Below are 25,140 nucleotides of genomic sequence, written 5' to 3'. Positions count from 1 at the left end.
GGATGGGAAATCTCTGAACACGAACAAATTCATCTCCAAACTGTCAAAAAGCCTAAGATAACAACCAGGGAGAAACAAAACGTTTATGGAAACAACGATTCTTGTTCCTCACCTGAAACCTCACTTAAACTGCAACTGAACCATTAAACTGCTACACATTTTCCATAAAAAGGAACCAAACAGAAAACTTTCAAATTCGACGTAGAATTTGGACATAACGCTGAGGCCCACCGTTCAACCGCTCTTGACCACGCCTCAGCGAGAGTGATCTAATAATCTTTTAAATTTATTCCTAGAAGAAAATACCAAGGAAATATAAACAACTCTAAAAATGGTTTATTTTACTCGGCTACCCTAAGATGAATTGGAAGAATGCGTTGTTTTAATACGTACGAATGGGAAATTAAATATTCTTCAATTGCTTTAGCAAATACGAGAGGATTTCAATACATTTCAATATATACTTCAAAGAATTTACAAGTGCTATAACATATTATCAATAGTTGTATTATAAGAGCAGAGTTACCTTTGATATGGAAAGTTGCTTAAATTTACCGTTACGAAAACAAATATTCCGACGGGATTTATTGAAATACGATTAATTAGTAGACTCCCTACTTTTTCAAAAATCCTATAAAAAACTTTAAATTAGCAACTACTGATTCACGTAGATAAACATAAAATTCTGCCAGAAAATCAGTCTAGTGTCAAAAAAAATTACAGCTGTACTAGTGCTCTTTAACAAATAACTGATGAGATGTTTGGTGCCTGCAATCATGCCTTAATTACAGTGCTAATTCTTTTGGTTTATTCTAAAGCTTTTGATACGCTTAACCATTCTCTATCGGTTTCAATGTTTAAACATATTGGTATATCTCAGTGGGCATCTGATATGCTATTTAGTTATCTCAATAAAAGAAGTCAAGCCATACAGCTAAATATCAAAAAGACCGAGTACATGGAATGTTAATCTCAAACCAATAGCACAATCAGCATCGACGGAGAAGACCTAAAGAATGTCATTGAATTTAAGTATCTGGGTTCTGCAATCAGTAGCCATGGAAGAACATGATCTTGCAATAACACAACATTGTTCAAATGGCACCAATAGACTGGAGTATTGTGAGATCGTCGAATTCCTGATTGACTTAGGGCAAAAGTATACAAAACCGTTCTTCACTGTCTTTTCCGTTTCTTCAGTGGCCTTATATGGAACAGAATGTTGGCCAGCCACAGCAAAACAATAACAAGCTACATGTCATGAAAATAAGGATGAAGCGATGGATGTTAGGCATACCCGCCTTGACCATGTCAGTATTGAAGATATAAGGAAAATAATTGAAGTTGCATCAATTATGGACAAGATGCGAAAACATTGACTAAGTACTAAGGTGCTACGGACACGTATTGTTTATAATTAGTCTAGATTAGAAATAATATACACAGTATCTCAACGATAATTTGTACCAAATTCCAAAAATTCGGCACAATAAATTTTGTTGCAAAAGTAAAAAATCCAGCCGATTTTTATATCTAGGACAAATTTTTACAAAAGTTCTTGCAACTTTAGTCCTATACTGGAGTTACAAATCCCTAAATTTTTTTAAATTGGATAAGTATCCAATACTGCCAAAATGTTTTAAAGCAAAGAAGAAATAATTAAAAGAGTTTCCATTTAAAAACCTCAAAAACTCAATGTATCGGCCTAATTTTGGGAGATCATATTTTGGACTACCTTTCATTGATAGCAATTTTATTACCTGGAATTATTTATTATTTAATGAAGTTACCTGGCATTATTAGAGAATATGATTGATCTTATGTGTACGAACATTTTAGAAAACGACGATAACCTGTTAGAGTATCAGACCATGTTTCATTAAGATAGTGCGCTGCCTCTGTGCACTGTCTGTGTATTATTTTGTTGTAATGTTAGGTTTAGCGTAATTTTAGATTTACATTTATATTTACTTATTTTGTTTTCTAAACTGTGACTGATCCTATACAAATTGTATTTGTCAAAAAGGAAATAAAGTATTATTATTATCCAGATTTAGCCATACGGCTCACACTCCCTCTAAGGGGACAATTCACTCATCCCAGATACCTACGGTATCAAAAGGATTGAGCTCTGGTGGGACTCTTTCCATGTTATCGAGTCCTAGGTGACTTGGTATGTCGGTGTATCTCCCAAAAATTTTCGTACGCATCTAGACGTCGAAAGTAACACAGCTTTCTGCATAATCTTATATAGATGTCCATTTAGACCCAGCTTTTTTATGTTTTCTAGGAGGCTCTTCGGGATGACTCCAGTGGTAGAAAGAATAATAGGTATCGTCTGGGTACTTTCCATTCTCCATTGTCTCCTGATTTGTATTTCTAGATCTCTGTACTTGGCGATCTTTTCGTTGTATTTAACACGTAAATTATTGGTGTTGGGTATCGCCACATCAATAAGTGTTGTTTGCCTAGTAATTTTATTAACTAGTATGAGATCGGGTCTATTATGGGCCACTGGTTGGTCTGTAAGCACAGTGCGGTCCCAGTATAGCTTGTAGTTGTCATTTTCAAGTATTCTATCAGGGACGTATTGATAATAAGGAAGATGGTCGGTTTGGAGAAGTCCCAGTTTGTCAGCTAGTTCTTGGTGGATAATGTTTCCTACTGAGTCATGACGTTCTTTATAATCAGTACCGACAAATGCCTGGCAGCCACCGGTAAGATGTTGGATGGTTTCTTGGGCTTGGCATCCATATCGGCATTTGTCATTTTGGACTTGAGGATCTTTAACAATATATTTCAGGTAATTTTTAGTTGGAATAACCTGATCCTGAATGGCAAGTAGGAAACCCTCAGTCTCGGGAAACATCTTTCCTGATGTCAACCAATAGTTCGACGCTGTATTGTCGACACATTCTTGGCTGATCTCATTAAGATGTCGCCCATGCAGAGGTTTACTCATCCAGGCGCGCATTTTGTCTTGCTTAGTCAGGTGGTTTATGCGCATTTCTTGTTCCTTCAGTTTAAGCGGCGTCGTATCATCTACTGCGCAAATTGCTCGATGTAAAGTAGATGTCTCAGCCTGTACCTGAAAATAAGTTCTTAAATTAGCAATTTGTTTATCCAATTGCTCACCTATATCCATAAGTCCTCTTCCCCCTTGATACCGCGGTAATGTTGTTCTCTCTACTGCACTACGTGGATGATGTTTTTGCGCCTTTGTGAGAAGTGTTCTTACTTTCCGCTGAAGACCCTCTATATCCGTTTTTGACCACTTTATAATACCAAATGAGTAGCTCAGCGCGGAACAGGCGTACGTATTTAATGCCTTAAACAAATTTTTACTGTTAAGATATGACCGATTTAGTTGTCTTACTCTTCGCACGAACTCTGAAGTTAGTTCAGTTTTCATTTGTTTATGGTCAATTTTCCGCGCTTGTTTTACTCCGAGATATTTGTACATATCATTTTCACCCATTGCCTCAATGTTTTGGCCATCTTGCATATCGAAACCTCCGGGCTGAACCTTTCCTCTGACTATGTTTAGTATACGGCACTTGTCTAGTCCAAAATTCATACTGATATCATTTGAGAAATTTTCTACAGTTTTTAGCATCTCGTCTAGGTGGTTTCGAGTGGAAGCCATTAATTTTAAATTATCCATATACAACAGATGATTAAGCTTCGCTACAACAGTGTTGTTATTTTTGATGCTAAAACCTGAGTCAGTAGAGTTCAGCAGCTGAGATAGTGGGTTCATTGCTAGGCAAAACCAAAGTGGACTCAACGAGTCCCCCTGGAAAAGCCCCCGGTTAATAGGGATATCTTCAGTTTCGATATTAATTTCACCCGGTATTTGAAGGTGAATTTTAGTCTTCCACTCTGCCATTATATGCTTCAAAAAGGTCACGAGATTATCATCGACTTTATATATTTTCAATATATCTATAAGCCATTCATGCGGCACTGAATCAAAAACCTTCTTGTAGTCAATGAAGGCAGTAAAAAGGTTTCTTTTTTTGTTGTATGCCTGGTTAGAAATGACTGAGTCGATAATAAGTTGTTCCTTGCAGCCCATGGACCCCTTAGCGCATCCTTTCTGTTGAGGCTCTATGATATTGTTCAGAGCACAATGTTGGTAGATACGCCGGGCCACACAGGATGTGACCAATTTGTACAAAGTTGGAAGACAAGTAATTGGGCGGTACTTTGCTGGATCTTGGGTGTTACTTTGATCCTTCGGTATTAGATAAGTAGTTCCCTGAGTAAGAAATGATGGTATTTCCTGTGAATTAGAAATAATATTATTAATAAATGCTGTTAAAAGCTCATGAACACTCCAAAACTTCTTTAGCCAGAAGTTTTGAACTTCGTCTGGTCCAGGAGATTTCCAGTTATGAAGCTCTTTGATAATGTTTGAGACTTCTTCAGTGGTGAAAGGTTCATAAGGAATATTACTGTAGTGTTGACAGTTGTTCGTCGTTTGTTCAATCCATCCAGCATTGTTGTTATGAGTAGCTGGCGTCGAAAGTTGGTTTCCCCAAAACTCATGAATTTCTTCTTGGCTTGGGTAGGACTTATTTACATTTTCTACGGTGGAATTTAGTTTTCTATAGAAAGCCTTCTCTGCATTCTCAAAAAGTATATTGTCGCATTTACGGTTGTTACTAACTTTGTATCTCCTTAGGCGACCTGAATAAATGGAGAGTTTTTGTTTTAATGTGTCCAGGCAGTGTTGAGCTGTGTTGTTTTCTGGATCATGTTGTGAGTGCATTGGAGTGTTCAGAATTATTTCTTCAGTTCTTTTAATTACTTTTCGACTTCTTACTCCTCGGATGTATTCTGTAATTTGTCCGATATCCCTGCGCAATAATTCAATTTTACTCAGCAGTCTTTTTTCCCAGGGTGCAATTCTATTTTCAGTCCTTCCGATATTAGTTCCCCGTCGTGTTCTGATCTTAATGCCCATAACATTAGCAATTGCTGTTGCTGCACAATAAATCAGCATATGCAAATATTCTAATGTATGGGCTTCCACGATATAATTGGGTAGGACTTCAGTGTTCATAATTTGTAACAGCGCACCTAGTTTCTTACAAGAGTTTATTTTTGGTAGCGGTGGTCTGCTAAGTGGGTTTGTACCATTAAACTCTTGTACGGCACGTGCCATTTCTCTTACCAGGCTATCGTGCAACTCGTTGTTGTCCTGCTGCGTATTAACAGGTTGAGTTTCTTGTATGATGGGCTCAGGAATCTGCTCATTAGGGATTTGATTATGGACTTGATCCACAACTAGCTCTTGGTTATGAATCTCCCGTTCGACTTCGCTTCTGATAGTATCGCGTCTAGCCTCTGGGATAAGATTATTTCTTATAATTACATTCTTATTATTATTATTATTATTATTATTATAATTGCTATAAGCTATATTTGCATGGTTAATTGGTCGGAAAGGTGCTATAGAGTGTCCAAGTCGATTTCCAGGTTTTAATTTCCCGGATTTTTTTCTTTACGGTCATCTGAAAGCAACTGTCTAAGTCACTCAATTCGAAAATACGCAAAAACTGCGACAAAGAGTTATTGTTAAATGCCGGATAATGACTTTTTTTTTATTTTTAGGAGGTTTTAAGAAATGTAAGATCTGGGTTCGAATCAACTTATTGAACGATAGTTAGCAGAGATCATTTAGTAAACTTTGATAAACTTTAAAATTATAAAAGCCGATTTTTCGGTAACTAATCAATCGATTTTAAAAAAAATAAAATACGGACTTGTAGGTAAAAAACACCTCTTCGAAACTATAAGTTACTTAATCCCTTACCCTATTTAATAATTTGTGATAGACTGCAAACCAGAGCAACGATATTGTTATTTTTGAATAAAAATTGGTTCTCGTCGATATAAAAATCGACTGGTACTTAGATTTTTGTCAAAAAACTTATTTTGTCAACGTTTAGGGACGGTAAAAAATTTAAGTACCACACCGTGTTTATGTATACAGTGGTTTATATGTTTTAGCATCCTGTGGTTAGCAGCCTCATCTTGACTGTGGACTAATTTTTTAATGTTAAATTGTTAAATAGGGTACCCTTTTTATGTATCTATCTATTGATATAAATCTTGTTCTTGAAGTAATTCTTGTTTAATTTTCTCTTTCCCTCTCTCTCTTTCATATTTATATTTCGATCTGAGAGTATTATGTTAATTATTTGTCTTTTCTTTGCTCTATAATCCACGGTAAACTGTTTAAATTAGCTCTTTTGAATGTCAATATTTGACATCGGTAAGTAAGTATACATTGATTGAATAATTTGGTCTGAGTTTTTAGATACTGAAGATACCTTTAGTTTTTGTGCAGCTAAATTAAGCTAATTCGAAATCTATTATAAACATACCATTCCATTAATTTAACCACAACATATCTAACCACAACAAACTAATTTTAAATCCGTTCAAACTGTTTTAAAATAAATGTAGATAAGCAAATTATATTGATAATCTAAAAAAATAAGTACTAAACGTAAACATTAAAACCGTTTATAACATACTTAAATATTTGTTTATTGCAAAATAATTTAGTTTAATAACTTCTGTGAAACATTTATTGTGAAATACTCCATAGTCCTAGAGCAATCGCTGTAACTATAGTTTTTATTGGAACACCAGTTTCTGACCAGGTATTTATTAGATATACAATTTATTAGCCTGTCAAAGTGTGCGAATGTCTAAATTATAAAAAGGAAATTACATAATTACATCTAACTCAATCCGAAATATCAAAATTTTTAGTGGCGATTTTTTGGTTAACTAATAATCTCATTAATATAGTTCAACTTTAGTTTGTAACATTAGTCAAACCATGTAATAAGAGAAGTTTAAAGAAGTGACAACTATGGTATTGTTTAAAAAGGAGTCTTTGCTTAAATAATATCATACTCTCATCAATAACGAGGTTTTCTAAGGGATATAATTGTTACAGAAATCTTTGTTTTTTTTGTGTCAAAACATCCTTTATTTTATACAAGCGATCTTTAGCTTCTGCATGTTCAATGTTAGAGAAATGCAGATATTTCCTAATTTGCAAGTATCTGTTTCTTGACATATTTGTTTGCTAAAAAATGCGGAGTACAAAAGAGGATGTTTTGACCAATTCTCCTTTACTTTAAGCTAGACAAAAGCATAGTCAATCCAAGAAAGGTAAAGAACTCATCTAAATAAAGATGTTTCCATTTTTTATCATTTTTTGGCTATATCTTCGGTAAAAATTTCATCATGTTCTGTACTCCGCTCTAACTTCATCAAATTTATGTAACTTGGGGACGAATCAATTTTTTTCCCACTGGATTTGTATGTCAATATAATCTTTTTCAATATTATTTTGATCGTTTGGATCTAAGTTGTCACAATTCTCTAAGCTTACATCTTCATCAATTTCTTCTTCAGCACTGCTTTCTTGATCACTTTCTCCAGTTGGAAAATTTTCTCTCCCACTATCAGAAAATGGCTTCTCTTCACTATCAGAAAACTCAGGAGTATCCACTATTTTTAGTAAATTAGCCACTTCCTGTTGAATTAATCCACAATACGAAGAATAATCATTTGTAGTCTTATTATTAACTTTAATTCTTTTGCTCGAAGGCCTGGCGTTCTCGTTGCACGACATTTTAGTTGCTACTGAAACACATGGCGACGTGGCGACCGGGACCGGACATTTCAAGTAATCTGTACACTTCGTGCGCATCTTTCTCTTTAGCCGAGTGTCACATACAGTCCATCTAATTTACTTAGCGTTGCACGTCATTAGAGAGTTATTGCAAAGTTAACAGTGCCTGCGTTGCACTATTTACACCGCGCTATTTCGACAGTTTTGACATACGGCTGACACATCACAAATAGAGATATTGCTTGAGCTTATGCATACTTTGTTGCGTTATTTACGTTGTTTATGTTTTTTTTTTCATTTTTTTCGCAAAATATTGAAAATGGATCATGATTTAGAAGCACTTATTTTAGAAAATGCTCATAATGATGATGTAGAGTTCATCATTTTAAATAACATTATGGGAGAACATGTATTACATCCACAAAATCAAGAATTTAATTTAGAAAACATGTTGCAAGCAGATGTAAAAATAAATTTTAGGTTTAGCAGACAAGATATTCCTACATTTGCAAGAGCTTTACGCCTAACAGATTTTATTCGTACCAATACTAGAAACTATGTTAGTGGTAAATGCATTTGCATTCTACATTACTTGAGTGATGAGAAGGCTCGCATATCCCAGCAGGCTTAAAGATCTTCAGCTTTTATTTAATTTGTCACCTCAATCATTATCTCAAATTATTAATAATTATATTGTTGCATTATGCTACTGTAAGAAAAGTATTGGGAATATAATAAAGAAGTACACCAGATCTTCATAGATTTCAAACAAGCATATGATTCCATAGATCGCTTAAAACTGTGGAGTGCAATGATGGAGTTAGGCGTACCAAAGAAGCTGACCATGATTGCGCGAATGTGTGTCAACAATTCCTTTGCAAAAAATTAGAATAGGCAAAACTTCAAAGGCTTTCGGCATAAGCACCGGACTCAAACAGGGAGACCCGCTGTCCCCATTACTATTTAACCTAGCATTGGAATATGCAATGCGAAAAATCTATCCCAGAGTCAAACCAGACATAACTGCCAGATGAGCAAAGATTATTCTAGCATTTGCAGATGATGTAGATGCAGTAGCACAGACAACACTGGAAGTTAAGGATATAGTATCGAACTTTGAAGAAGCAACACTAAGCGTAGGCCTGAAAATAAACGAAGAAAAAACTAAATACATGGTCGTATCAAAAAAGGAACGACAGCGAATAAGACAAAACATTACCATAAACGATCATAATTTTGAGGTGGTCAAAGAATTCAAATACCTAGGAGCAACAATTACCAGTGAAAACACAGGAGAACGGGAGATTGAAATACAAATACTGGCGGGGAATAAATCATTCTTTGCCATTTAACATCTAATGAGGTCAAAGCTTCTCTCAAGGCGTGCCAAAATCCAAATGTACAAAACTATAATACGACCAGCAGTGACATATGAAAGTGAAACATGGACATTGAGAAAGAAAGAAATCAATAAGCTATTAGTATGGGAACGCAAAATCCTGCGAATTATATATGGTCCTTGCAGGGACAGCGTGACAAATGAATGGAGGAGCAGATACAACAATGAAATAGAGACTCTCTTCGGGAAAGGAAACATCGTAAGATACATAAAAGCCAATAGATTAAGATGGGCAGGCTACGTGGTACGGAGTGATGACGACAGACTGATTAGCAATGTATTTTGGGAAAGACCAGATGGTAGAAGATCGACAGGAAGGCCTAGAAAAAGGTGGAAAGACGCAGTCAGGGAAGACCTGGAGAAGATGGAAGTAAGGCCATGGGAAATAATAGCACAGGATCGGAATCAATGGAAGGCAATAGTAAACGCGGCAAAAACTCACGAAGAGTTGTAAAAGCCAATGATGATGATTATGCTACTGTCTGCTGTACTCATTTTAAAAAATTATAACTAATAAACTTGGGTTAGATGAAAGATAAATAATACGGCTGGGCCCATAACGGTTTCTTACTATTGTTCTGAAGCTATTTTCTTGTGGCATTTTAAATTAATTACTATTTAAATGGGAATAAGCCACAATTAAAGGTTAAAATACGTTTATTGACGTTTCAATTTCCACTTCGGAAATCGTTCTCAAAATACAAACATTAGTAAATTCATAAACATAGAATTATATATATAGAATAAAAAAAAACTTGTTGAGAAAATGAGCCCTGAACAATGTTTGTGTGCTTTAGTTCAGAAAATAAATAATATTCAAACAGTAAATAATAAATCCGGTAATTATTTTGTATTTTATTTTTTGTTATTATTTAAGTAGTGTTTGTCATCATCATCACATTGAAGTGAACGAGTTCAAATGTATTTAAATTTATGTATATATATATATATATATATATATATATATATATATATATATATATATATATATATATATATATATAGTAAAGCATTAAATTACCAATTAGAGCGCCTTCGAGAGCAGCAGGTTGTAAACAGACTAGAGGAATAAATACACTCGCGATCATAAAATCCGGGTCACCTTGAAAATCGCCGTTATTTCATTTTTAACCAGCTTTATCGTAAATAATAATAACACAAATACAAACTAATGCATGTTTCTGAGAATTGTTGTCAGCTTAGCGGTTTCCCTTGTAACAAAGAATTCCAATAATGCCGATTGCGCGGAAAACTGTACACTTCCCAAAATGAACGGTACGTGTAACTGCCGCTTGTTTTAAATGTCTCATTTGTGCTTCGACTTTCTGTTCAAACGCAACAAACAAACGTTTATTATTGTCGTCATTAGTGCTTATTAGTGCCTTTATTAGTGTTTATTATTGTTTATTTTTTGGCAAAAATGCCTTGATTGTTGTTGAAACCGCACGCATTGTTGCGTTTGTGGAAAACGGTCACACTCAACGGCAAGTCGCAAGAACTGTTGGCGTAAGCCTTTCTACGGTTCAACAAGTGCTTCAACGCTTTCGGAAGACGAGTTTGCTAACCAGACGACCTGGCTGGACGAAGAAGAACGACCACGGCACGAGATGACCGTTTTCTTGTAGTTCAAGCTTTACGAAACCGGACCTCAACTGCGGTTATGCATCGAAATTGCCTACAGGAAGTACGAAATTGCAATGTTAGCGTTGCAACAGTCAGGAGAAGACTTCGTTCTTCTGGACTGTCTTCTCGGGTAATGGCTACAGGACCACCACTTGGCCGAGCGCATCGAGTTGCACGACTAGCTTTTGCTCGACAATACGCGCATTTGAGAATTAACGATTGGAGCAAAAAGTTATTCTCAGATGAATCCCGTTTCTGCCTAACTGGATCCAATGGACGTTTAAGAGTTTCGAGGAGAACCGTTGAACGATTTTCACAAGCTTGCATTGCTCCAATAATGCCATTTGGTGGAGGCTCGGTCATGGCTTGGGGAGGTGTATCTTCCGACTTCCGCACAGAATTACCCTTCATCGAAAATGGGTCCTTAACTGCTCTAAGGTAGATTACGGAGATTTTGGAAGAACATGTTATGCCCACCATGGCAGGGCTTGGAGAAGACGCCGTTTTTATGCAGGACAACGTGCGACCGCACGTTGCCAGGCTCAGTATGCAATACTTGGACTAGGTTAGAATTACGAGGTTACCCTGGCCAGCTAGGTCTCCGGACCTGAATCCCATTAAACATCTCTGGGACGATTTGAAAAACGTATTCAAACCCATACACCTCCTCCTAACAACGCACAGGAGCTTAAGGATCTGTTAGTGAGAGAGTGGAAAAACATACCACAATATGTAATCCGGAGAAAAATTGAGAATATGCCCCGTCGTCTGCAAGGGGTTATTAGAGCAAGGGGTGGCAATACACGATATTAGTCATTGAAATTCCACTGATGGAATTTACCAAGTTCTGTATTTTTCACTTTTTCTTTCGTATGTCTGTTTGAACAATTTGTCTGTTTTCTGCTTTTTCAATAAAAACAATAAAAAAACCGTTTTTTTTCTTTCAAAACAAACATTGATGACAAATAAAAAATATATTAGCTTAAAAAAAGGTTATTCTGCACCAGATGCAAAAATATTCAAGAAACTTGAAATTTTCAAGGTGATCCGGATTTTATGATCGCGAGTGTAGATAAAAAACTAGAGAATCCAGTCAAACAGGATATATATTATGAAGAATGGTAGACTATACAGACAGCCATGTCGGAAGCAGCGGAAAAGTTTTATAGATCAGCTTGTGATGGTGCTTAAAAAAATATGGAAATGTACAGGGTGTTTCCCTAAAAATCAAGATTCTGAACTATGCTAACTTTGTGAATCCTTCAGATTTAAGTTATGATGTTTATACAAATTGAAGTAATGTTTAAGAACTGCACATTTATTACCAATATTACGATTATTTTCATTCACTTAATTCCTTTTGTATCGTCATTATTTTGACCTGTAATCGTGAAGATTTAGGTCATAGATACTTTCCAGGTGTGTTATTATCGCGTTTAATTATTACTCTCGGTATATTTCGACGAGTGAAGTGCAATACTGTATTAATGTAGTTATCGATTGTTTCAGTGTTTACTTATATCGAGTTTATATATCGGTGCACTATCGCTACAAGATAGTGGATATATATGTGGTGTGAATATTTTATTTAGTATTTTTATGTGCATTAGCTTTGTGGCAAATCAGCCTAATCTACATGTGTATAAGTGCTAAAGTGCGTTGGAGTAATTGTGATCAATTGACAATATAAAATTTCCGATTTAAGAAAAGTAATTTTTTTGGAACACCATATAAAAACACGTATTGCATGTAATTTGATTACCTTAAGGATAGACCGTCCCACTTTTGTAACATTATTTATTCATTTTGTTGTATTTCTGGTACAGAAAATCGTGCATGAAATACTATTATATTGATATGAATGGGTAAAATGTTTACTTATTTATCCTAGAGAATAACGTAATGTATTATTTTTAACTTTAACTTCCTTAATTAACCGCAATCTCTCCTACCGCGAGTGTAAATAAATAGTACAGTAAGGGCCGATTGTTCGAACACTAATCAAAACTTGATTGTAATCAAATATTTAATTACAATCAAGTACGTTACAGCAGCTGTCAAAATGATTAAAAATTATTTAATATTATTGATTTGTAAATAAAAACATGAAATTAATATCAGAAAGAGTTTATTTATGGTTTATTTTGAATTAAAACGCAAAATAATAAAATTGAATAAAATAAATCAGTCAACATAACCTCAAAATGTGACGTATTTCATTTTAATTAAATATTTGATTACAATCAAGTTTTTAAACCAACTTACAACAAATTAAGAACCATCTTAATTGTTGTGTTTTGTTTTTTCTTTTGGGGAACTGTTTTTGGGAAAATCTTTTGGTCCCCAGGTTTTTCTCTATCAGTTTTCTGATTTAGTCAATCACAAATAAAAAAGCCTTTTTCGTAACACTTTTTGATACAAGTATTTTATTTATTTATTATTTATATTATAACTGATTTTTATGAATCTGGTGATTAAAAAATATGTCATAAACACAATATGCAAACAATTAAACGCCATTTTTTACTTATAAACAATATATAAACAATGGATTATCGCTCTTCGATATTAAGTACTTAAGGTGAAGACCAGTAAATTAAATCTAAAAGTGACACAATTTTACTATAAAAGTATAGAAAGTCCTTTAAAGTAAGAGTTTGTAAAGTTATTTGTAGCTTAATTATTGCAAAAATAGCTTCAAAAGCCAATTTTTTAGAAATTACTAATAACTTTTCTTAAATGCACAAAAAATTTAATTTCGCGTGATAATAGGGACAATATCACATGTATCGAGGTATTAAAATTTTAAGAAGTTTCACTAACAGTTATTGCAAAATTGAGATTTTTTCCCAAAAAACTTTTATCTACAATATTAGTATGCGTAAACTAGTCTACATGAATTCTGAAAGCATCAAATTGAAGAGAAAGCTCATTTTATTAAATTTAATCGATTTAAATTTTAAATTTAACTATTAAAAAATTGTTGTTAAATATTGTAAAATAGATTTACAAAATTACTGTGATTTTAATATTATGAACATTAATAACTCATTAACATTAATAACAGGTAAATAACTCAGCCGCATCATAGGATGTTAATTTTTTTATTGGAAATGTTGGCATTTTCACAGGAATTAAAAAAAAATAAAATAGAATTCGAGTAAGTAATTTATGAATTCAAATTTATAAAAGTCGCAATATCTCCAGTTCTAACCTTGATGTTTATAAATATTTATTTAGATAATTTGTAAACTCTCTATTTAACCGAGTAATTGGTTTAAACAATTTAAAATAAACGTTAACCTGACCGAAAAACGTTAACAAAAAAAATGGTAATATCGCGAATAAAAAACCTTAACATCTGACAGATTACGTCTAAGTTATTTTAATTATTAATAATCTTAAAATCACAGTACCTTTGCGAAGCTATTTTACAATTTAACATAAACGTATATTCGTTAAATAATTTAATCTGATAAAATAAGCATTTTTCTTATTATCCTATTCTAACGTGAATAACGTGAAGTTTTTTTGTACATTTTTTCAAAAGGTACTATTATGTTTTAAAAAATCTACTAAAATAATTAAGCAACAATCTAATATTTACTTTATTGCAAAAACCAAACTTTAAAACATTTTACAAATGAAGTCTACTCTTGAGTTAAAATGGTAACGACAATGATGTCAACAAACTTCATTCACAGTTACAAAATGTTCTATTCTGAACAGAAAATCACTGACATTTCCTTCGTAGATTGTATTTGGACCATACCCAGAATCGTCCACGCTCCACAGCAATGTGATCTGCCACTATTCGCCTCGGCTTTCTTCTTTTCGTAGCTGCAATCGTCCTGCAGCGACTGTACGAAACACCTGACTCAATTCTACAACAATTAACACTGGAAATTTAATTCTCCAAAACACTCAGCTACTTCTCAATGATACAAGGACCTCTTTCTGTAAACTTTGTGCCGCCAAACTATTTACTTCGTATTCCAGAAACTGCCCACTTTAGATCCAAGGATATCTTTTCATCGACTTGTAATCTCCTTCCACAATTCTGCTAACTTCCTTTCACAATGCCGGTATTCAAACTTACGAACACACTTTCTATCAAAACGCGACCAAAATGACAACTGCCACTTTCTCTCATACATCGACTATCAATTCTCCCATTAAAAAAAAACTGTCCAATCAAAAAGCTTTATTTTGTTTACAATCATTAAGAAAAAACCACATTACTGTTTAGAGTTTTAGAGAGAAACTAAAATTTTTGCTTTAAAACTGGCTTTCCCTTTGGTTACAAATACATAATTCATTCCTATTCTTCTTCTTAGAGTGTCATATCCCTACGAAACGTCGGCGACTACCATGCTTATAATATTTTTATACTGATCTCGGTCTTGCGCTACGTGTAGCAATTGGTCCGCTGTCAAACCTATCCACTGCCGCAAATTCCTCAACCAAGAGAGTTTCTTCCATCCTATCCATTTCTTTCCTTCGATTTTACCGTTGAGAATTAGCCGAAGGAACTCATATCTTGGTCCTCTGATTATATGTCCAAGATATTCTAGTTTACGCCTCTTAATAATATTTAATAGAGTTCGTTGATGTCCCATTCTTCGACGAACTTCTTCGTTTCTAGTTCTGCTAGTCCATGGAATTTTTAGTATCCTTCAATACAACCACATCTCAAACGCCTTGATTTTATTCATGATATCGGCGTTTAAAGTCCAAGTTTCACATCCATACAAAAGTACAGACCACACGTAATATCTTGTAAACTTTTCACGGATTTCCAAATTTAATGAGTTATTGGATAATAGAGGCTTGAATTTTTGAAATGAGTTTCTTGCCTGTTCAATTCTACATCGAATTTCGAAGGATGGATCTAGATTTTGGGTAATCCAACATCCAAGGTATTTGAATCTCTGAACTCTCTGCAGCGGTTGTTGGTTTAATATCAGTTGGGTTGCGCCGATATCCACTTTACTGGTCACCATGTATTTAGTTTTATCGATATTTATCGACAGTCCCCAATTTGTGCATTCCATGTTAACTCTATTGATTAGCTCCTGCAGATCGTCGATGTTTTCAGCTAGAATCACAGTATCGTCGGCGTACCGTATATTGTTAATTATTTCTCCTCCTATGATCATTCCTTTTTGATCTTTTTCAGCTTCCCTAAATAGATTCTCAGAATACACGTTAAAGAGAGTGGGAGATAGTATACAGCCTTGTCTTACGCCTCGTTCAATACTGATTGCCTTTGATTCTCTGTTGTTGGTATTAATAATGGCTGTTTGGTATCAGTAAAGTTTGGCAATAAGTTTGATGTCTTTCTCATCTAGTTGGATGCTCTGCAAGGCGGTAATTAGTCTGGTATGCTGAACGCGATCAAATGCCTTTTCAAAATCAATGAAGCACATATATACGGATTTTCTTACCTCCCAACATCGTTGAAGGAGTGTTTGCATAGAAAATAGAGGGCTATTGGTTAACTATTTTTTATCTCGAGCTTTCAATTGTGTTTAGAATTATTATCAAGAGCTGCTAAAAAAGACAAAATATCTTACAAAGTTGAACTAGAAATAAAAAACAATTTTTGTTAACTCACCAAATAAAATTAGTTTAGTAAATAAAAATTGCTGCTAATACATCTCAAAAATAATTAATATAAAAATGTCCTAATCTAATAAATTCTTCTCTGATATTTTAAGAGAGAAGATTATATAAAAATATTATACTAAAATTTCAGAGAAGCATTTATTAGATTAGGACATTTTTATATTAATTATTTTTGAGATGTATTAGCAGCAATTTTTATTTACTAAACTAATTTTATTTGGTGAGTTAACAAAAATTGTTTTTTCTTTCGAGTTCAACTTTGTAAGATATTTTGTCTTTTTTAGCAGCTCTTGATAATAATTGTAAACACAATTGAAAGCTCGAGATAAAAAATAGTTAAGCAATAGCCCTTTTATTGACTCCAACCTATCCAAAACAATATATATATATATATATATATATATATATATATATATATATATATATATATATATATATATATATATATATATATATATATATATATATTCAACTTTCTCTCTTTAGTTTTGCCGTAATGTACGTTCTTCGTACTAAGTACCTTGTTCTTTTTAACCTCTTCATAAAAATTTCGAATGGTGTTAAATTATATCTGAGCTTTCATGTTTTCCAATAGTCTTTTTAATTTTTAAAACAGATGTGTTTACCAAGCTAGCACCAATTCAAAATATTATAAGTCTTCATTATAGATAAAACAGATAAAATATCTTAGATACTGGATGTTGATATTGAAATGCGTCATTGGTTATTCAAGTTGACATTATTTCAAGTAGTATTTTAAGAAATATTTTTATTAGGTTACCAATCAAAAAATAAAAATTATAACCAATAAAAAATATTTTTATATTAAGTTTTATTAATAATATGCTGTTAGGTACGCCTACGCCATTTTGTCTTTCTCAAAGCAATTAACAGTTATTATTTTTAAATAAGTCATTCCCCTTTTGTTTGTCGCCAGTCAAAAGCCGGTTTTACTTGATTTTTCACACCAACAGACTCTTTTATATATGCGTGAAAGCATGTCAATTGTTAAATAAATTTCAAGAGTATAAATAATCTTGCTCGGAAAACAATACTCACTTATTCAGTCTTGGTCAACCTTTATATCGATATGACTTTCACTGATTTTTAATGATTGAATGTGTTTAGAGTTATTAGTCGTGCAACGGTAAAATAGTCAGTAAGTATGCATATTGCTTATATATGCTTTGTTTTCTAATTGAATGTGTATCGTTAATACATAGTAAAGTACATATTCAAATTGTATACGATTTAAAAATAGTAAACTAAACATAAATATTTTTGTATTTTATTTTATGCTTTTCAATTCTAAATCTTGTAGGTTATAGAACACATTTTAGGTTTTGAGTAGAATATCTTATTATATATCTTATTATTATTAAGTTTTTCTTATTTTTCCGAAAGGTAACCAGTTTATTCTAAATCTAGTTGCACTATTTTCTTAACTACATTAGATACTTGAAGCAGCAGTTTATTATCAATCACAACACACCACACTATTATCGCTTTTTCGTCTAGTATTGTACCTATAGCTACTCGTCTTTCATTTCTTAGTTTTTAGCATATTGGATTATTGCGTATTTTATTTACAATGAATTACCCCAGTCAATTAAGAAAAAGCTGAAAAAATCGTATAATATAATAATTATTATTTTCTCTCATATTTGAAGGTTCTTAAAGGTAAATGAGGGGTAGCTGATGAAAAATCCGTGAATACGTACAACTGATTTTGTTTTATTTTTTTTTAATAATCTTAAAAAGTAAAAAACATAGTTTTTGTCTATTATAAATTGTAGAGAAGAATGTTGTAAATAAAAGTTGTAGATTATAAAAAGTTTTTTATTTTAAGAGTGTCCAAAATAAAATACATAAACAATAGGTGGAGATAATTATAAAAAACACTTCTTTTTGTATTAAATTATAAATGTTAATAACTTTGTTTTATGCATAAAGACATGTAATATAACTTATTAAAATTATGGCAGTTAATGATTTATTCAAGTGTCCCAAATGTCAAACAGATCGACCAAAGAGTTTATAATTTTTAAATTTGTTTATACCGGAGAGCGATTTTATTTAAACAACCGTGCTTGTCCAAAAATTCACTATAGAGGTATTTTATAAATCGCAATCGATTCTTTAAGGCTTTATTTATAAGGTTTATTAAAAAAACTTTAAATAAATTTGTTATTAAAAAACAGTTTGAAAAAGGACTGACTTTTTAGCTTCTAAACATTTATAATAACAAAAAACAGTTTGAAAAAGGACTGACATTTTAGCTTCTAAACATTTATAATAACTTTGATATTTTTTTTATGTCACACGGTTGCAAGTACGCTCAATAAAAAGCTGGCGAAAAAGCACATTTTCCAAAACAAAAACAGCACCTTCTACGACCAATAACAAGAAATAAGCTGAGATATTGCCTCGGGCAGTTTGCCCCTCCACTTTCCAGTTTCGGTACTTGACAAGTACCATCATTTTAATAAGTTATAACTTTTTACTTAACTTTAACTTTATGTATCTGTTTCCTGTTTATGCCATCTCTCAGTTGGATCAATTTAGATCTGCTTTAACAATTGTTTCAAGTTTCAGTTCTTAATGTTAATAAACAATGGAAATATGATTAAAAAAAAAATACTATATGGTTTTCTATTGGTCATAAAAGGTTATGGTTTTTTAAAGATGTATTTTTTCACCAGCTTCTTATTGAGGCTAAATACAAGTGTGTAAATAAAACTTTCAAAGTTAGATATTACAAATGTTTGTAAGCTAAACAGTAATTTATTTTCAAACTGTTTTTTAATAAAAAATTTAATAAAATCTTGAAATTTTTTTTAATATATCTTAAAACCAAAGTCTCAAAGAATCAATTGCAATATACAGAATTTACAGAACATGCTTCAGAGTGAATGTTTGGGCAAGTATACTTGCTTTAATAATCGCTTTTCGGGATGAACAAATTCAATAACTTATTAACTTAGCACACTTTAATAACTTATCGAATGCCACAATTTTCAATAATTATATTAGATGTCATTGCGCCAAAAATAAAGTTATTAACGTGTATAAATTACTTTAAAAATAAGGGTTTTTTGAAATTATCCCGCTTAATTCTTTATGTATTTTAATTTTAAAATTCTCAATCCATTTTTCTCTAAGATGTATAAGAAACACTTTTAGGCAAAAAATATTATTTGTAACTTTTTACGATTGTTGAATAAAAAAAACAATGCAAAATTAACAGTACGTCTTTAAATAATTGTCATCAGCTACGCTGTCACCTCGGGGGAACAAATAAGGGTCTAACCACGTTCTGTTATCTCCGGGTGCTCTGTAGAGGGCTTCGAATATCGCAGTCGGAAGCTCCTCTACCCAAGTCCATTTACTGGGTATGAACTTGTAAATATTTATCTTCTGATGGCTTGTCTTGAAAAATACAAGATATTTCTTACATGACAAAGGTGACTTACATGACCAAGTCGAGTAAAGCATCAGGTCGTGGTCTTCTGAAGGCTTGTCTTGAAAAAGACAAGATATTTCTTACATGACAAAAATATAGGTCGAAGAGCCAGGTCAAGAGCCAATGGGAAAATTCGAGGCGGGGCGATGCGCATCGAAGTGCGTAGTATCGCATTCGATGACATCCCCCATCCTCTGGAGACTCTGCGGCTGGGAAAAATAGTTATTGAATAAAAAATACAATAAAAGTACATGTGAAAATACACAAGAAAATATGCATAAAAATACAAGTAGGCGCAAAATAGGCGCAAAATAGGCGCAAATTCATGAAATATACTGTACTTCCATCACAAAAATTTGTGGATAACTTTTGAAATGTGTATTTATACTTTGACAGTTATTTTGACACTTTTTTATTTTACATAGTATATCATATATATAATTATATATTTTGGTTATTTTATAGGTATGGCATATTTGAATTTGGCACATTTTATCTGGATTGGATTATTAATTTATTCTAGGTAAGATTCCTATTGTTCATAAACCTAATATTTAATTGTTTGTCCCCTTTTGTCATGCTCCACTTATTGTATACACTCATGTTTTTTTAAATCAACAATTTCTTCTTTTCTTTCATTATTTTTATATTTAATTCTCTAGGTACATGTTTTTTGTATATCGTACACATTTTGTACGATAATTCTAAATAGGATATGGTAAATTATATCCATATTAAATATTAGCAGTAGTGAAACAATAGCCGCAAAATATTTTCTGTAACACTAAAATTTAATTTTAACCCTTTCGGCCCTGACGGTGGCAATTATGAAGTCTATAATTCAGCACAAATATCTGTGATATGACTTATTTTATTTCAACATAATTCTAATAGAGGGCGGCTAGAGTCCCTATATAAGATGATTTATAAGTATTTCAGTCATTTGGAATGTAAACAGGTTTTATTGGTCTACTTGAAGTAATGGCTGGTGAATGTGATTCTTTTTCACTTGGTAAGTATTTGTTTTTTTGTTCTAATATTGCTATTGTGTTAAACAAATCTTTATGTAGCTGTTGGCATTTACTAACTAACATTATGAAAAGTTCATTTAAGAATAAATTGTAATTGTTTCTGCATTTGTTAATATTTGGTATTTGCTATAAAAGGCGTATCCAAATGCCACCAGTAGGTGTTAACGGGTACAAAAATGGATTAAATAGATTAGAATTTATGACAAAATTTTAAACAATGGTTTATTTTCAGATGAGGTTCCTACAATTGTATTTTACAGGAAAGGGAAAACTGAAGTTGATGTGACCCTTGTCTAAGCAGAAGAAGCATTAGCTGCTCTGAATTATGACTGTTCTGATATAGAAGATGATGGAGATCCAGATTATGAAGAGGCTGATATGTCAAGATCAGATGAGGATGAAGTAGCATTAGAAAAAGAAGAAATTCCTCAACAGACTAAAAAAGTGTAAAACAAAAAAGTATCTTGAAGACTGGAAAAGTTGTACCTCCAAATGGTATTTTCGATCGATCAAGTGAAAGTAATTTTAATTATAATGAAAGTGACAGTTCAGAAGACCATTTACCATTTGATTATTTTTCGCGCTATTTTACACCCGAAATAACGTACGGTCCTAAAGTTTTGGGAAAAATTTCAAAAGCATAAATAACTCTGACCACAATAATCTTATATTTTTATTAAATTATTCAACAATTTAACTTAACTATCCTTATTATAAATGAAAATTCAAATGACGGACAAGGGACCATTATTTTCGATTTGCCTAATATTTCCCATGACACTTGCATCATCCTTTGGACGACCTCGGCGTCAATTTCTCTAATTTTTGTATATATGCGGCGTCTTAACTGTTCCTGATTTTGTGCTTTTCATCCGTTATTATAGACTTTCCGACTTAATATTGCCCAGAACTCTTCAATTGGACGAGCCTTCATCTCAGAGTTGGACAAAGTAAAATATTTTTCATCGTCCATCACGATCAACTTGTTGACGAAATGCACTCGCCTTAACGCGCGGCAACATCTCGGAATTCTCTCTAATTGATCCTCTGTGTATTTTGGAGCTTTCCTTCCTTTTCGGTAGATAATATTGTTACTCGATAGGGTCCTGTATACTTTAGTCTTTCCAACATGAAATCTTCTGGCCAGTTTTCGCTGTGAGACCCCAATTTTGTTCTTAGCTGCTTCAATCAGTCTTGCCTCTCTTATATGGTTCAAAATCCACGGTCGGCCACTTTTACGCAAGTTAACACATGGTATCCCTTCTCCACATTCTCTGATTGTGCGATAAATTGTCGATTTGCTTATGTTTTGATCTCGATAAATATTAACAATATCTCGTTTCGACATTCGCCCAACCATATTATAAACACCTCGACGAATATCAATTTTATAAGACATTTTGCAGAGCACAAACCAAAATATTCTGCTTTGTTTATTAAATGTTAATAACTGATGAAATTTCAATTCCATGGCCTTCTTTGTTAAATGCATTTTGCTTCTCAATCAGACCAGGTGAAATTTTTCCCAAAACTTTAGGACCATACGTTATTCAAGGAATCATCTGAAAAAACAAATTCTTATTTTATTTACAAGAATGGTAAAAGTCTCAGTACTGACGAAACTGAGATACGCCACCCAGTTGCCCTGCACATTGTAATGGGAATTATTAATTTTCTGAGGCTAAGACTTTATTGGGCTCCCCGTACACAATTCCGTTTGATTAAAGATATCGCTATGTCCCGAAACCGATTTGAAAGATTACCTTCAGATCATTTTTACATATTTCAGATGACAACACCGACAAGAATACCAATGGTAAACTTTAGAAAAACGTTGAGGAGAATTAATACTTGTAGAAAATAACTGCATAGATGAGACAATTATACCATTCAAGGGGCAATTTTCTCTAGAACAGTATGTTAGAGGCAAACCAAATCCTTGGAGCATTAAAGTCTTTAATTTTTGTGGTCAATCAGGAATAATATACCGATCGGTAGTTTATTAAGGCGCAACTACATATGTTTACCTATTTCTGTAGAAATGAGCCACAATGCTACAACTTCACATGTTCTGTATTTGTCACAAAGATTGCCAGAGAATTCGGGATATAAGCTCTACTTTGATAATTATTTCAATTCAATGGAATTACTAAAATTACTTTACACAAGAGGAATATTTGCTGCTGGAACTATTAAACTATTATTCATACTCGAAAATTACTTCCGATCAAAATACTGTTGCAGTTAGATAGTTCGATCACAAGGTGGTAAATATGGCTCAAACTGTATAGGCTTAGAGCCTACAGGTAGTATCAAACCTTACGATAAAAAAAAACAAAAACGTATGTACAAGTTGAACATCCAGCAGTATTTAAATTTTACAATCAAAGTATGGGCGGCGTGGATAAAAATGATTTCCTTTTATCACTTTATAGAACGTTTATTAGAAGTAATAAGTGGACTCTTCGGATAATGTTTCACTATTTCAATGTGCAGTATGCAACTCATGGTTGGAGTATCGTTGTGACAATCAAAATAAACCTAAAAATAAGAAAATAGATTTATTGGAATTCACATTTTACGTTGCAAAAGCTTTAGCTTTCTCTAAAGTTCCACTTAAAAAACACCGAAAAGAGGTACGTCCTTTAAATAAGTCACCTGGAAGTTCTCCTAGAGATTCTCCTGGAAGTTCTCCTTTTATGTTGTAAAAGATGAACCTTCCAAACGAATAAAACAGCAACAACCTGTCAGCGAAGTGAGATATGATAAAACTTCTCACTGGCCAATTCCTACAAAAGGCACGAACAGCGTTGCGGTTTTCAAGGATGCAGCTGAAGATCACGCACGATGTGTGACAAGTGTAATATCTTTCTGTGCTTGTTAAAAGACAGAAATTGTTTCAAAAGTTATCATACAAGACGTCAATAAACATATATAAACGTCAACAATAAAATATTATGTATAATTTTATGTTTATTTATGCCTTAATAACCTCTTGGTGAAATTCGTTAAAGTGCAGAGACTTAGATGGGCTGGACACATTGCTAGGATGTCAAATCACGAATACACGAAGAGATTAACATTTTTAAAACCAGAGGGCACAAGAAGCATAGGACGACCACGAATGAGATGGATTGATGATGTGGAAGAAGACCTACAGATTCTAGGGGTTAAAAGATGGAGGGAAGTTGCCAGGAATCGACAGGAGTGGTGACTTCTTTGTGAGCAGGCCAAGATCCACAACGGATTGTCGAGCCACTTATGATGATGATGATGAACCTCTTGGTGGCAGTTGCCACCAATTTGTAAAATGAAAAGTGGGAGGTCAAAAATTTTATAAAAAATATTTTCAGTATTATTTAAGTGTCCAATTAAAGAAAATATCAACAGAAAAATTTTACCTTTGAAAAAAAAATTCAGGACTGAAAGGGTTAAGTAACTGCATTGAGGTAATTGTTTATAGTTCTTCAGTGAGCTATTGATAAAAGTTTTCTTTTATCTAAGTAGTCTTATACATTATTTTTCGATTAAATTGTAAGTTTATTTTTATATTTCAATTTTTTTAAAGCATTTATTAGTTAAAATTTTAAAATTAGCTATTTTCAATGCCAAAAAAATATTTTTCTGTAGTTAAAAAATAAATAAAAATCAAAGAAGCTGCTCATAATATCGCGTCTCAAATTCCTCAGCAGCATGCAGTAAGATGTGGTGACCATAATTAAAAGAGGAAATTAATAGAAAGAACAATACCACTATTAGTAAGTCAGGAACATATCGAGGATATATCATTTTTGTTTTAAAATAATATACATATAGAATTAGAGTTTGATATTAATATTGAGAGCAAACAAATATAAGGCCAAAACTTACCACATCGGGATAGCATCATTAGTTTTTTTTTCCGTTTTTTTTCCTTATTATTTACTGTTGGCTCACAGCAGAAGAATTTTACTGTCACATTGCATGTGGTTTTTTTTTAAACAAATCATGATGTAATTTATCTGACGGGTATTCTTAAGTGAAAGTTGATTTCATGTAATCGAATGAACTATTAAGTTTACAATAAAGTGGTCCTAGGAAGAAAAAGACTATCGTAGTTAAGAAACATCCGACAATGCACAGGGTTAAATTTTGAACAGTTAATAAGAACAGCTGAAGACAAAGACGAGTTTGAAATTGTAATAAGCAACAGCCATTGAGGAGAAGGTACTTTAAGTAGAGAAGGTCTCAGGAACTAGAAGTTATCTACTTTAAAATGTATAATACAGTTGAGTCTATGTTTCGTTACCTGTCAGAGGTTAGCGTCAAAAAATTAAATTTATGATATTAGCAA

General features: G+C 32.9%; 1 protein-coding gene across 3 annotated transcripts in view; it reads left to right on the top strand.

The window, feature by feature from the left end:
* Positions 1 to 6,526: 6,526 nt before the first annotated feature.
* The window catches only part of LOC140446082 (chitooligosaccharidolytic beta-N-acetylglucosaminidase-like), a 39,976-nt gene continuing 21,362 nt past the window's right edge, over positions 6,527 to 25,140 (top strand). Inside the window, exons 1-2 of one of the 3 annotated variants that reach the window (XM_072538607.1) lie at positions 6,527 to 6,677; positions 20,242 to 20,299. In XM_072538607.1, coding sequence (XP_072394708.1) covers positions 20,244 to 20,299 — 56 coding nt within the window. In that variant the 5' untranslated portion in view covers positions 6,527 to 6,677; positions 20,242 to 20,243. Of the gene's footprint in view, positions 6,678 to 12,277; positions 12,395 to 17,284; positions 17,473 to 20,241; positions 20,300 to 25,140 lie in introns of those variants that run through there. The other 2 variants (XM_072538608.1, XM_072538606.1) reach the window with 2 other exon arrangements.

The sequence above is a fragment of the Diabrotica undecimpunctata genome, chromosome 7, assembly GCF_040954645.1.
Source record: "Diabrotica undecimpunctata isolate CICGRU chromosome 7, icDiaUnde3, whole genome shotgun sequence".
Classification (NCBI taxonomy): domain Eukaryota; kingdom Metazoa; phylum Arthropoda; class Insecta; order Coleoptera; family Chrysomelidae; genus Diabrotica; species Diabrotica undecimpunctata.
The sequence above is the reverse complement of the archived record's forward strand: the minus strand, read 5'-3'. Positions and strand labels throughout refer to the sequence as shown.